At 41.6% G+C, this 12,995-nt stretch overlaps 3 protein-coding genes across 5 annotated transcripts; all 3 read right to left on the bottom strand.

The window, feature by feature from the left end:
- Positions 1-666: 666 nt before the first annotated feature.
- On the bottom strand, positions 667-1,797 carry LOC120294321. Its single transcript, XM_039314365.1, has 2 exons — positions 1,165-1,797; positions 667-1,074 (listed from the first exon to the last, which is right to left on the bottom strand). Exons 1-2 carry the CDS (start codon positions 1,303-1,305, stop codon positions 667-669), a joined length of 549 nt encoding a protein of 182 aa, XP_039170299.1. The 5' UTR covers positions 1,306-1,797.
- Positions 1,798-1,913: 116 nt separating this feature from the next.
- LOC120294621 lies at positions 1,914-4,598 on the bottom strand. The gene is made up of 2 exons (XM_039314913.1): positions 4,472-4,598; positions 1,914-2,478 (listed from the first exon to the last, which is right to left on the bottom strand). The coding sequence occupies exon 2, from the start codon at positions 2,455-2,457 to the stop codon at positions 2,077-2,079; it is 381 nt and encodes a 126-aa protein (XP_039170847.1). The 5' UTR covers positions 2,458-2,478; positions 4,472-4,598; the 3' UTR covers positions 1,914-2,076.
- A 1,948-nt stretch (positions 4,599-6,546) lies between these two features.
- LOC104448471 (phytosulfokine receptor 2) lies at positions 6,547-11,233 on the bottom strand. Of its 3 annotated transcripts, XM_039315435.1 has the most exons (3): positions 11,095-11,233; positions 10,690-10,951; positions 6,547-10,555 (listed from the first exon to the last, which is right to left on the bottom strand). In XM_039315435.1, the coding sequence occupies exon 3, from the start codon at positions 10,017-10,019 to the stop codon at positions 6,861-6,863; it is 3,159 nt and encodes a 1,052-aa protein (XP_039171369.1). In that variant the 5' UTR covers positions 10,020-10,555; positions 10,690-10,951; positions 11,095-11,233; the 3' UTR covers positions 6,547-6,860. The 3 variants fall into 3 exon arrangements, with proteins under 3 accessions (XP_039171369.1, XP_039171370.1, XP_039171368.1); XM_039315436.1 differs by having other exon boundaries at positions 6,547-10,589; positions 10,690-11,233; XM_039315434.1 differs by having other exon boundaries at positions 10,690-11,233.
- Positions 11,234-12,995: the final 1,762 nt, after the last annotated feature.

Raw genomic sequence — 12,995 nt, 5'->3', positions numbered from 1 at the left:
CAAAAGCATTCTTCTAGAAGAAAGAAAGGAAAATATGGTAAAATCCCAAGTTAATATACCCATCTAACTCATTAATTTGACAATAACTAACGAAAAGTAAATTTATCACATGTGTACCGGTTTAAGGTTTTTAGTAATTAAAAAATTAGTTTAGAGTATCACAAGTATATTTATTTAGATTTTTTGTGGTATTAATCATTTTCTTTAATTGTCACGATCCTCGACAATTTTCATATATTCTCCCTTACTTTTAGCACTTAGTTTTTTTCAGATTCCTAAAACTATATAAATTAGTTATATAATTGCAGGGTAGACCTCCTCATTGGGCGGGGTTGAACCGAAAATTTGGCCCGTCAAGGGAGGAGGGCCTGGAATCTTTACTGAGGCCCAGTCAATGTTGGGCCGGACCGGGCCTGTATTACAACTTTAAGATCGTCAGGGCTTCTCATGATTTTGATGGTAGAGAAATGACCAGAAATTTTGTCAATTACATAGCGCAACATAAGCACCGTCATTAATCACGAGGATCCCTCTTTCTTTATGGTTTCAACAAATATTAGATCAGAAGTGACGTTTTTTCCATGTCTAATTCAAGACTCGAAATTACAAAAGTTTGTTCAGTTACATTTAAACAAGAGAATCAGCATTCAGAGCTTCTTTATAATCTCACTCCGCTTTATCGTATCCTCCTGCACGCCTCCTCAAATCGTCCACGTTCTCGTCACCCTCCGAGTTCTCATGATTCGGCCCTCTCTTCTCCTCCTCGCTGTGACTGCGGCCGCCCGCCGCCACCGCCTCCTTAATCTCCTCGGTGGTCTCCCTGGCTGCCTTCCAGGCGCCGTCCATCGTCTTCTTGGCCGTCTCGCCCACCCGGTTGGACATCTCCTTCGCCTTCTCGGGCCCGTCCCTCGCTCTGTCGGCCATATATCCTGTCACAGCACTGGCCCGGCCCTCATCGGGGTCGAGGGCCTCTTGCTTGGCTTCGTACATCCCGTCCCTCACCGGGTCAGACCCCGTTTCCGGGATCCCTGTCCCACGATCTCCGGGGCTCGTTTCGGCCACAGCATTGCTGCCCTGAGATTCAAAGGATAAACTCACCACATCACTCAGGATATCCTAATTGAAATAAAATCCTAGGAGGATAGAAAAGAAATATAAGTATACTTCTGCACGTTCAAAAGCAGAGGAGAGAAAGCAAGCCCTAGACGGCCGGACAGTGCGTTGGACATAGAAAGATGGGTCTCTGGACGAAGCCCTGAAGCTGTTGTTGAGGAGAGCTCTATTTGCCCTGAACATATTGGCCATCTCTCTTCAGCTCGTCTGTCCGCTTTCCCTTTGCCTTCCCCATCTTGTTCCTCCCCACGTCCTGGAAATATAACGTCAGCCTGTAGCCACCGCCCGCAGGAAGCACAGGGAGTGAAAGGTGGCAAGGTCTAGTGAGCGGACGATGGCAAGAATCGGACACGTGGCGCTTTCTCCTGGGACATGCCTGAGTATGCATGGACTTTTAATGCCATGGTGGTGGATTTTCATGCGCTCGACACATGTTTATTCTTCACTTCAAACGATTTGTCCCGTTTACTTTTTGTCTCGTAGCAGGGATTAAGCTGAAAATGAGTGAGACAGGACAACGGCCCGGTCCTTTTGGCAGTCTCCCGATCCTAGTTCAGTGCCCTCTAGAAAGGCCTTAGGCCGAGGCAAGAACATGGATCCAATGTCTCGTGCGTTTTAGGAACACCATCAAGACAATGCTATGCCTTACACATCACACAGTAAGCATGCTGCAGAATGCTGGGTATACGTACAGTTTTGAAAACCAAAAGCACAAAATCAAGTTAAAATCGCGAATCCGAATTAAAAACTTCATTTTGATTAAGAAAAAGGTGAACATTTCGTTCGAATGACAAGAAGCCTACGCCTAATCCATTCAGTTAATTTTTGATCTATAGATCTGAAAACACAAGATAAAAGGCCAAAATTGGGTCCGAGTGAGCAAGGATTATTATCACCAAAGATTTTTACCATACAGCTAACATCACAAGAGCCGGGAAGCGAGGAGACTGAACGAAATTGTGACTATTTCTTGTCTTCTTCCTTCATCTTCTTCTCCCATCTCCGCTTCTTGTACGCCTGCAACAAATCCGGCATTTTCTCCATCAGTCTTGCGGTGTTCTCCCGTTTCTCGGCGGCTATCCTATCGCACTTGTGCCCTTTCCTCTTGGTTCTCATCTCTTTCCTCTCAGGGTCATATGGCCAATCTTCACCTGCAAGTAGGACTTCCTTGCGTAGCCTAGCTCGGCGACGTGCGCTGATTCCCAGTGGCTTCCATGCTCCCAACTCCCAATACCCCCACACGCCCTTGGATAGCTCACTCCTGTATTTCACCAACTTCTCCCGCCACGGGTATTGGTACTCTGCAATCGTCTTCACCACAGATTGGGCAGCTTTACCAGCCATCAGCCCAAGTGTTGAGCTTCTCTATGGACCATAACAAAAAATTTTAAAAAAATTATTTTTCCTCAAAAGCACGGTAAATTAGCCTTTCAAGTGATAATCCACAAGGAATTTGAACCTAAGTATCAAACTATGCACAGATGGAGTCACAAAATCAAAGCTTTTCCAACATGACTTCGAAAATTAAAGAAAACAATAGAAAATTTTGAGATGAAAGAACTGCTTCAACCCTTTTGAGGGTTCTAGAATTATTGGATTGATATGAACATGCCCACAATATGAATTTGCTATTCCAAAGCAGTGCCATTGATCATTTAAACATGGCTTGCATGCAGAAAGCAGTTCAAGAAAGTAAATGTTATCCAATTAGGGCAGTTAAATGTTATTCTGTCTACAATTGATGCCAAATTACCACTCATGATTGGTATGAGTAAAACATCTCCAATAAAGAGCATCAATCTGAGGAAGAATAACATAGTATGTTCAATTTTCAAATTGCTTCAGCCTGTTTATTTTAGATTTCACCCCAATTAACCTCAGGCCACTCTGATAATACCACGAAAGGCTCAATATTCTCCAGGATTGGAATACATTGGAGCTAGAAGCTGGAAATTATTGGAAAATCACTAAGAAAATTTGAATATAGACTGAGTAAAGGCCCCTTCTGACCTCCTAGGAGCCATTTACTATTGCTATCGAATCAGATGCTAAGTAGACACTCTCATTAGTACATTTTGTCTTTCAGTTCTTGATGAAGCTCCTGGTGTCGGGTCCTAGAGGGAGATTGATCCCTTTTCTAAAACTTTTACTGGACATTCCCAAAAAAAATGTGGGAACTCTGTTATGTATCCAGTTAGAGCTTGGCCAATAAAAGAAAAATCACCAACCAAATATCATGGTCTCATATCGCGCATTCTATGAATCAATGAATGCTTTGACAATGCTTCAGTAGAGACTTCTCACTAACGTGAAGACACTTGAAACACAGTGTAGCAGAACATACACTAGAATTATCACTTGCTCAATAATTCTTCCAAGAAAAAAAAGCATAGTATTTATACCTTGTGCCCTTCTGAAGAAAAGAATCGTACAGCATATCCTCAAAATAAAGTAGAGAGAACAACATGGCAAAGAAAATAGTGACAAGAACAATTGGCAAACACAATTTCACATGACTAAGCTTCTGCATGCCACTGGCCAGGGGAAGCACTGGAGTAAATTATCAACACTCTTTGATCAGTATTCTTTCGACTCTTCGATTTGATCTCCAACGAAACTGTCATAGCCTCATAGGTGTTCATAGCTACACTAAATGTATGAAATGGTATATGCACAATTGGCCAGCTCAAGGCTTACTCCGCTGCCAATGACCGCCATCGACTAAAGAATGACATATCCTTACAATGGCAGGTTGGGACATCAACCTAGGTTGGGACATCAACCTCCCAGCCAAACATTCAGACAACGTCTGAACCTTACCTGCCATCTCCGAACCCTCAATTCTAAATGGGTAGGAGTAGCGGTAGCAAATGGGTGTGTCCTAAATGAAATTCCGGCGTGATCTAGAACCAAGATCATACTTCATCAGAGTAGTACATTCGGTAGAGCAACTACATTACCTCGCAGTTTATCTGTTCATAAAAAAATCACATCGACAGCCCGTGTAACCAAGTTTCTATCAGACATTAAACCAAACACTTGCTGTGCCACACTCAAATTTTCCAGCACTCGCCATTCACATCAAGAAACCCGCGCCCCCAGCTCACACTCACCGCATTGCTAACTCACCCTCACTCAACAAATGACTACCAGCACTTAACACGTCATTGCTCACGACTCCACCCCAGCTCGGTCCCATCATCCGCAACAGTACGAACGTAATACCCAAAATCGCACCGGCAAAAAGATCGCAGCCAGGCGCAACGAAGAGCTGCTCGCTCCTCGAACCTGACAACACGGCGACGATGGAAATAGCGGAAAGCGCAAGCGATGTTCGCGATCGAAGAGATGATTGTACCTGAGAGATGTTCGGAGGGTTTCACGACCGCTTTCGCTGCGCCGTCTCTCGATCGACTTGAAATCAGAAGCAGGCTGGAGCGAACTTTTCATTTGCCCTGAACTTTGGGCTCTTGCTAGGATGGTCCCCAATCTCTGCTTAATTATAATTGTAGCCCAACAATTATTTTCTTTTGTTTTTGGGTTATCTGTGATAAATTTATCATAAATTAAATTTTTGACCATCAAAATTCTTGAACTAGTATACTTGTGTGCTAAAAATTTTATTTTCGTTAGTTTCCGTAAAATTGGATTAATACCACGAAAATATACATATTAGTACACATGTAATAAACGAAGAATAAAACCTCGAATTTATAACCTGTCAATTATTAGTGTGTCATTCAAATCCAATAAAATTTAATAAAAATTAATAGTAAATTTAGTTAGAGTAGGAATAGATACCGACAAAAAAAAAAAAAACTCTGAATTTTGAAATTGGGTATTCGATTATGGGATTAATCGTTCTTTTTTCCTTTTTTTCATGCGGAATAACATATCCACTAACAAGAATTCCTTTCTTTCTTCACTATGATTTATTTATCTTAATGTTACTATAAAGATTTATTTATAAAGTAAATGCTGAATTTTCTCAATTTCGTTATTTTATAAATAAATTATTTTGATAAGCTAAAAACTACAAAGTCCCATGTGAAATAAGATAATATCTTTCTAATACTTTTGTATTAATTTGATTTTTGTCTTAAATTTAAGCGACATGTTCTTATACAATGTATTTTATTCACATAATAATAATTCGTATTTTTTAATATATATATATATTTATATCATTTTTTTTTATTTTCCTTTTTTTTTTGACAAGATATATCTTTTTGATTATTTTATTATCATCTTTATCGCATTTTTCCATATGCCTTTTTAAAGTGAAATGTATTCAACTAATGAAATAGATTATACTTAAATTTTATGGCAATGAGGTTGGGTATTTGTAATATCTACTATGATTTTTTGTGTAGTAAGAAACATTGGTAAAGTTATTCATATTAAATGAAATTTATTCATGTAATGAATAATCTATACCTCAGATATAAATGACATTTATGATAATCTTCGTAGTGCCAATCATGCTACATAAGACATCCATGTTAGCAATTTCTGGTCAAAATTGATCGAATGGACTTAATCGATACTCTTGTCAAAATATTTAGGATTAAATTAATTTAATTAAAAGGCTGAGAACTGAATTAATGAATCAATACAATAGATTTAAGACTATTTTAGCACTTTTTCCACGGCCAAAAACCCAGGATACATCATCACAGGACAAACACCGTCATTTCACAGTAACCTCGCAAGCAATCAGTTGGCCCAATTCCTCCAGTTTCCGCATCACACTGCGTCCGCAGCTGATAACATTGACTTGCTTAGTCTCAAGGGAGACAGTTGCACCACGACTGCACATAAGACATCCTCAGTGACTCCTGTCAACTGAAGGAGTTAACCCCTTCATGCAAATCTGCATTTCTCTCCTTCCAAAGGAAGTAAATTGACACCATCCCAAGGTAACTTCAACAGCACCCTATAGAAAGGTTTCCTTTTCAAGTTTTGCATAGCCCATTGAGCCTCAGAGTTCCAATCACCTTCAGTGTCTGAATATTATCCAACTGAAGGGACACTCAAAAAAGAGATGTGTACTCTTCTTGTTTGCCAGGCTGTTACATAAGACGTACCCAATATTTTCTTGAGGAGAGGAAGATGGCGCCTGACCTTATGGGTCCCACGAGGACACGTGTCGCGCTCCCACCGCCTTCTTGTTTGCCAGGCTGTTACATAAGATGTAACCAATATTTTCTCGTACTCGATGCTGCTCCTGAACCTAAAAAGTGTACTTGTCCTTTTAGCTGTATAAAAATCCTCAGATTACGATGGACAGGCTCATTTTCTTCATAAATGTTAATGTTCTTTATATTCACGGTCCAGCAGTTATGGCAGTCATTCGGAGGAATGGTGTTAGACCCTGTACATATTCAAGCATACAGAGAATAGATAATATTGACACTGCTATGCAGACCGCCATGTCAAATTTTAGGCGCAATTGACCTGAGTAACTCTTATACACAGAATTTAACTTTTCATGAGCAGGAACATATGCTGATGCAAAGAATACTGGGGGAAACTTCTTATTTATAGAATATAAAAGGCGAAACAACCTAAAGATACAAAAGATTTGATGTTTCAGTATGCATAGCCAAAGATTTTTCCTGTTATTGCTGTGATGACATGGCCTCTCGACACTATCCCAGCATTGCAGGAACTAGGAACAGTTTGTAGCTTTACATGTACAATGTCCATGGATAATCCTCTTCAGTTTGCAAAGAGAGGCAATTGAGTCAGGATCCTGGAGAACCCTCAATACCAACCCTGTCGAGCCACGACACGACCTGCTCAATCGAGGGTCTCCTCCTGGGATCCCGGTCAGTGCAATTACATGCCACACTGAGCACTTCCAACACCTGCCTCTCGTGATCCTTGACCCATATCGACGGGTCAATGATCTCTTCCTCCCTCTTCTCAGACTTCATCTGAAACACCCAAGAAACCAGATCCCTGCAATTCTTGCCTTTGATAACTTCCACAGGCCTTCTACTAGTAAGAAGCTCCAGAAGAACGACACCGAAACTATAAACATCGCCTCTGAAGGTGGCTGTCAATGTCTGGCTATACTCTGGAGGAATATACCCTAAAGTTCCGACCAAATCTGTAGTCACATGAGTATCATAGGGACGAAGCAGCCGCGAGAGGCCAAAATCAGCTAAATGAGCCTCATACTTCTCATCCAATAGTATGTTGCTGGATTTCACATCTCGATGGACAATATTTGGTTCGCAAACCTTGTGCAGGTACGCCAATCCCCGCGCAGCTCCTTGAGCTATCTTGAGCCTGACATCCCATGCAAGAACAGATCCTCCATCATTACACTCATGCAGCCAGTAATCTAGACTTCCATTCTCCATGTACGAATATATCAGCAACCTATGGTTACCATGGCGACAATAACCTTGGAGAGAAACAAGGTTCTTGTGCTGAGCCCTTGATAGAGCCTCCACTTCGGCATGGAATTCCCGTTCGACCTGACCACAATCCCCAGAAAGCCTCTTGATTGCAGCTTTCATGCCGTTCGGGAGATTAGCTTTGTAAACTAAACCGAATCCACCGCAGCCAATAATGTTCGCTTGGCTAAAATTGCTTGTTGACTTTAACAAGTCCGCAACTGTAAGATCTTTGCAGTCTGAATTTGGGAAGAGCACCAGTTTGGAAGATTCAAGAGTTCCAGATAACCTATGAGGCCTGCCTAGTTCCTCATGCAAGTCATCTATATGATCGTTGACGTCCCTCCTCAAGATCTTCAGCAAAATGGCAACCAGCAGTATTGAAACCCCTATCGCAGCACCGGTTGTTACAACAACAATGCTGCTTCTACGGCCGAATTTATTATGGGGCCCAGACGTACTATTAGGCCTCATCCCCATATTATCAGTTACATCACATGGAGAATCTAGTTCATCACAAAGCCCAGGGTTCCCTTCAAAACTAGAGCTTGTAAAGCTCCCAAATTGACCCCCAGTAGGAACTGGACCTGTTAAGTGATTATTGGCCACACTAAACTTCGAGAGGAATGTGAGCTCCTCAAGCGAATCTGGGATCGATCCATAAAGATTGTTATTGGATAAGTCCAGCACTTCTAAATTCTCCATACCTGAGATGGAAGAAGGAATCATTCCGGTTATGTTATTCCTGCTCAAATCCAAGACATGAAGCTGCTTCAACTGACCAATTTCAGGCCATATAGTCCCATTCAGTCTGTTGTTGCTCAGATACATTGAGGGAGGAAAGCTCGAGACCTGGTTGTATGGTAAGCCATTTGCACTCTTATTTCTCTTGACATATAGAGGGATTCCAGCAGAAGCAGTGAGATTTGGCGAGACAGAGTTTGGAGAGACAAGCCATTTCAACTCTGTTAAACTCTTGGGGATCTCCCCAGAAAGAGAGTTGTTCGACAGATCCAAATAAAACAAGTTCTCCATCTTCCCCATCCAAAAAGGGATGCTTCCATCGAAATGATTCCATGACAAATCAAGAACTTGTAACTTTGGGCAACTCAATAGCCACACAGGGATTTGACCCCTGAGAGCACAATTTCCAAGAGCTAAAACCATCAGACTTTTGAAACCGGTCACATTTCCAGGAATTTCCTCCCCGTGGAAGTTCTTTGTGAGGATAAGAGTGCTCAGATTTTTGCACTGCTGAAGCACGGACAAAGCACCGGATAAGTTAACAATACTGTTGTTTGACAAAGAGACAAACAAGAGGGATGTGAGCTTTCCGTAACTTACGGGGATGTCTCCACTGAAACTATTCTTGGCAAGGCTTAAAATTTTCAGCTCATGGCAACTGGACAAGGAATCTGGAAGAGGGCCAGAGAAATGATTGGAGGCTAGGTCAACTGTAGAGAGACAGGACAACTTGGTGAAGTTTAGATCGATTTGGCCAGTCAGAGAATTGTTCCGGAGGTCCAGCACTCTAAGGTTTGGACAGAGAGACAGGCTTGAAGGAAGTAGCCCTGAGAATGAATTTGAATGTGCAATTAACTGTTCTAACTGCTTAAGGTTTGCAAAAACGTCAGGAAAAGGGCCTGAAAACCGATTTCCACAGACAATCAAGGCTTTGAGGCTAGAAAGATTACTTAAGTTCGTGCTCAATGAGCCTGAGAAGTTGTTCCCAGATAGAGAGAGTTGCTCCAGAGACGACATGCTATACAAAGATTCTGGGAGATGGCCAGAAAGGGAATTAGTATCCAGATGTAGTTGCTGAAGAGACAGCCCGCACTTCTCCAGGCCATCGAGACCCCCCACCAAATGGTTCAACGATAAATCGAGGACACGAATACTGTTAGATGAACTGCAGACATTAAAATTGAAGCTTCCAGAGAAAGAATTGTTGCTGATATTGAACACAAGAAGATTAGGATAATCCCCAAGCTCGAGCAAACCCCCAGTGAACTGATTGCTAGAAATATTCAAAGATTGGATGGATGTAAGACCAGATAATGCTCCCCAAGCTGGTCCCGACAACATATTATGGCTCAAATCGAAATACTTCAACTTCTTCAAGAGCGAAAATTCAGAAGGCAAATCACCTTCGAGATGATTGTACGAGAGATCGAGCAATTTCAGCTCACTCAGACTGCCCAAGGAGGGAGACACGAAGCCTTGGAGGCCTCGGTCCGACAGATTCAACTTAGTAACTCTAAAGGAAGTTGATGAGTTACTTAATTTCTCGCAGAAAACACCATCCCACCTACAGCAAAGAAGATCATCGGACCAAGCAGCAATAATTGACGCGCCGGTGAGGTTACTGGCGAATTCCTTCAATGCCAAGCGATCACTTGGATCACAAGATTGTGCTGTGGTTTTCAGACATAGAAATGAACACAAAGAGAAGGCCAGGAAGACCCATTTCAGGGAAATCCCTGGAAAAAGCTTCAGCATTGTTATTATTCAACTTGATCTTCAGCTCAAATCAAGGCCAACGGTCCCATCAACTCGTATGGAGAAACCTGCACGCCCACATGCCAAACAGCACCTCACGGACGAAACGAAGCAGGCAGGGAGAGCATTACCTGCTTCCGCCAATGCTCCTCCGAAAACGAATCCTCAGACCCCGAAACCAAGGAAAGAAGCGGACGGCAACTGAGCTCAACCGTGCATGCGTAGAGCTCAGATGTCACTCCACCAAGAAACAACACACGGGGCTCGCTCTTCCTCCTTTTTGGGTGCTCTCAGCAAGCGCCTCAGGACACCACAGAAGCAGCGGCGGCAGTGAACGCAAATTAGCAGCACCAGAAGCAGCTTAAAACCTCTCTTGGGAACACAGTTAAAATAATAAACCCTGTGGAAGAAGCTCGCCTCGAACTCGCGCGCCCCAAAACACAAAGACCCACGAGGCAGAAAACCCCCCCGGCGCCGAGGATAGCGGCGCTTGCAAGCGAAGCAACGAGACAGCCAGCCCCAACGATCAAACGGCGCTACACTCGATACCAGATCCCAAGATCAGTCGGGCTGGTTAAATAAAAAAAGAAATGAATCTCGAAGCAGCAAAACCAAAGATAGCGTGAGAGAGAGAGAGAGGGACAGAGAGTAGAGAAGCACGAATTTTTACCGGCGAAGAGGGACCGCTATTGGAAGGCCTTGAGATTTTGGTACTTGCAGCAGCAGCAGCAGCCACCGTCACTTGCGACTGAAGCAATAGTCTCCTGAGAACCCAACAGCGACAGCGGGCGAATCCTCTCTTCTCTTCTCTCTCCTTTTTTTTTTTTTTTTTTCTTTCTTCCTTCCCCTTTCCTTTTCTCCTACTCGTGGGTCCAAATTCCCTGCTCGCGAATTCAAACAAGGACGTCGCTCTCGCCCTCCATTTTTTTCCCCTTTATCAAACGAACACTCGCGAGTTAAAAAAAAGAAGGGAACGGACGGGGTGGAGATATAAAGAAAAGAAAAGGAAAGGAAAGGAAAAGGGAAAGCGAAGTCGATAAGGTATTTCAAAAACGGAGGAAAGGAAAAACTTCACCCTAGTCGAGAATCTAACGTCACTGCTCCTAACTCGATAAAGCTCGCCTGCCTCTTCCTTGTAATTATCCGGTGCGTGTGAAACGAGGACTGCTGCCCTCGAATTCTACGGGGTCTGGACAGGGAAATGGGAAAGTAAAATAGGCAACTGAGATTCCGGGCGACGATGTTTGAAACGGAGACGCGAGGGCTGACTTTTTTTTTCCCCCGTCCTTCTCTTTGGACCCATCTTCATTATCTAATTCCCCTATCTTTTTCTATCTCCTTCTTGGCTTGACACGCAGGGGGCCCTCCCCCCCGGGGCCGGGCTCCGGCCTGACTGATTGTCAATACCTACATTTTGTCCTTTTTGTCTAGTGTCGCCTTGTGTGGGGAAACGAGTAAAAATTGGCGATTACGGGGGGGGAGAAAGTGGTGGGGTTTCGGAAGAGATTATGAGGGGTTTTTTCCTTTTTGTGGGTCACAATTATGAGGGTTCTTAGGGCACTGGCTTTTGGTGGTGGTGCGGCCTTAACTAGCGCTTCTCTTGCAAGTGGACGCAGAGGCTTGGCTTGCCGTCCCACGTTGCCTTACATGCGCGTGTGGTGACAAAAATTAACGAGGGGGGTTAATAGCTCATGGCTTCCCCCTTCCACGGTCGCCATGTGCAAAGATCTAATATCCTTTTAAAAAATGTATATATCAATTTTGAATTCAATTTCAATTCAACCTCGAACTTCTTTTTATTTGGAAAAAAATCGTCAACTTTGATTTGCGCATTTACAAAATTTCGAAACAGAAAATGATTTTGGATAGAAATCAATTTCTTAATTTCTATTAGGACAAGTTTTAAGCAAAGAAACTCGTTTGATAACGACTCAAAATTTATTTCAAACAAAAATCCGTTTGATAACATAACAAAATTTTTATATCTAAGAATATAAATTAATTAGATAACAACATAGGAAATCCTCAAATATAAAATAATAATCAAAATAATACTAAAATAACATAGGAAATCCTCAAATACAAAATAATAGTCGAAATAATACTAATACATTACAAAAGTTGAAAATACAATTTTATAGAATTTCCGGCATGTTATTATCTCTTGCCATTTTATTAGCAATTATTTTCCTAAGCGTATTTATTTGGTTTCTCTCCTCGGTCAATGTATCGTTTGCAAGCTCATCATGCGTAGGTTCAAACAAGTACTGCGGAAGCATGAATATGGGTGCCATCAATGGCGCCTATACAGCCTTGTCATTTTATCAAAAATTAGTATTATACAATATTATCAACAAAATAAAATTAATGGTATAAAGTAATATATAAGAATTCTACCTTAAAGTAATGTTTATGGTTAAGAACCAATTGGAGAAATGTCGGTTTATTTTGATTCTCGAATTGAATAAGTCCAGTTGCTCATCCCTAATTTCTTTATTATTGCTCAATGAACCTTTAATAGCCCTTACATAGCAAAGAGAGAAATTCTTTTGAATCTGTTGCCTTCGAATTAAAATTCAAGATTGTGTAACAATCTAATTATTTTGATTTTGCAAGAATTTTGAATCCGTAAAAAAATAAGGTTAAATTTCTAGGCACGTTTTTTATTCATCTATTAAGTAAGAACTTTTTCTTCAACTGGCCATGCGCGTGCCTTTTCTAGGAGGAAAGAGCCCTATTGTTTTTAAGTAAGCATTTAAGAACTTTGGTCATTTTTTAAAATTGGGGACGCCTTCGATTGCCTTTCATCCTAAAGAGGAAGTTATAAGAAAAATGAAAAAAAAATGCAAAAAAAAAAAAAAAAAAAAACACAAGCAAAATAAGAAAAAGAAAATTAGCAATAATTTGTGAAATTGTGGTTATGAGTGAATTAAGTTAGCAAGAAAGCGCAAGGTTCTCTTATATAGTTTGATTTCA

The sequence above is a fragment of the Eucalyptus grandis genome, chromosome 6, assembly GCF_016545825.1.
Source record: "Eucalyptus grandis isolate ANBG69807.140 chromosome 6, ASM1654582v1, whole genome shotgun sequence".
Taxonomy (NCBI): domain Eukaryota; kingdom Viridiplantae; phylum Streptophyta; class Magnoliopsida; order Myrtales; family Myrtaceae; genus Eucalyptus; species Eucalyptus grandis.
Note: the sequence above shows the minus strand (reverse complement) of the source record. Positions and strands in the feature narration are given on the sequence as shown.

Coding starts and splice junctions, on each gene's coding strand:
- LOC120294321 (XM_039314365.1), bottom strand. CDS start 1,305: ATGGCCAATATGTTCAGGGCAAATAGAGCTCTCCTCAACAACAGCTTC. Junction 1,075..1,164: donor CTGCTTTTGAACGTGCAGAA/GTATACTTATAT, acceptor TTTGAATCTCAG/GGCAGCAATGCTGTGGCCGA.
- LOC120294621 (XM_039314913.1), bottom strand. CDS start 2,457: ATGGCTGGTAAAGCTGCCCAATCTGTGGTGAAGACGATTGCAGAGTAC.
- LOC104448471 (XM_039315436.1), bottom strand. CDS start 10,019: ATGCTGAAGCTTTTTCCAGGGATTTCCCTGAAATGGGTCTTCCTGGCC.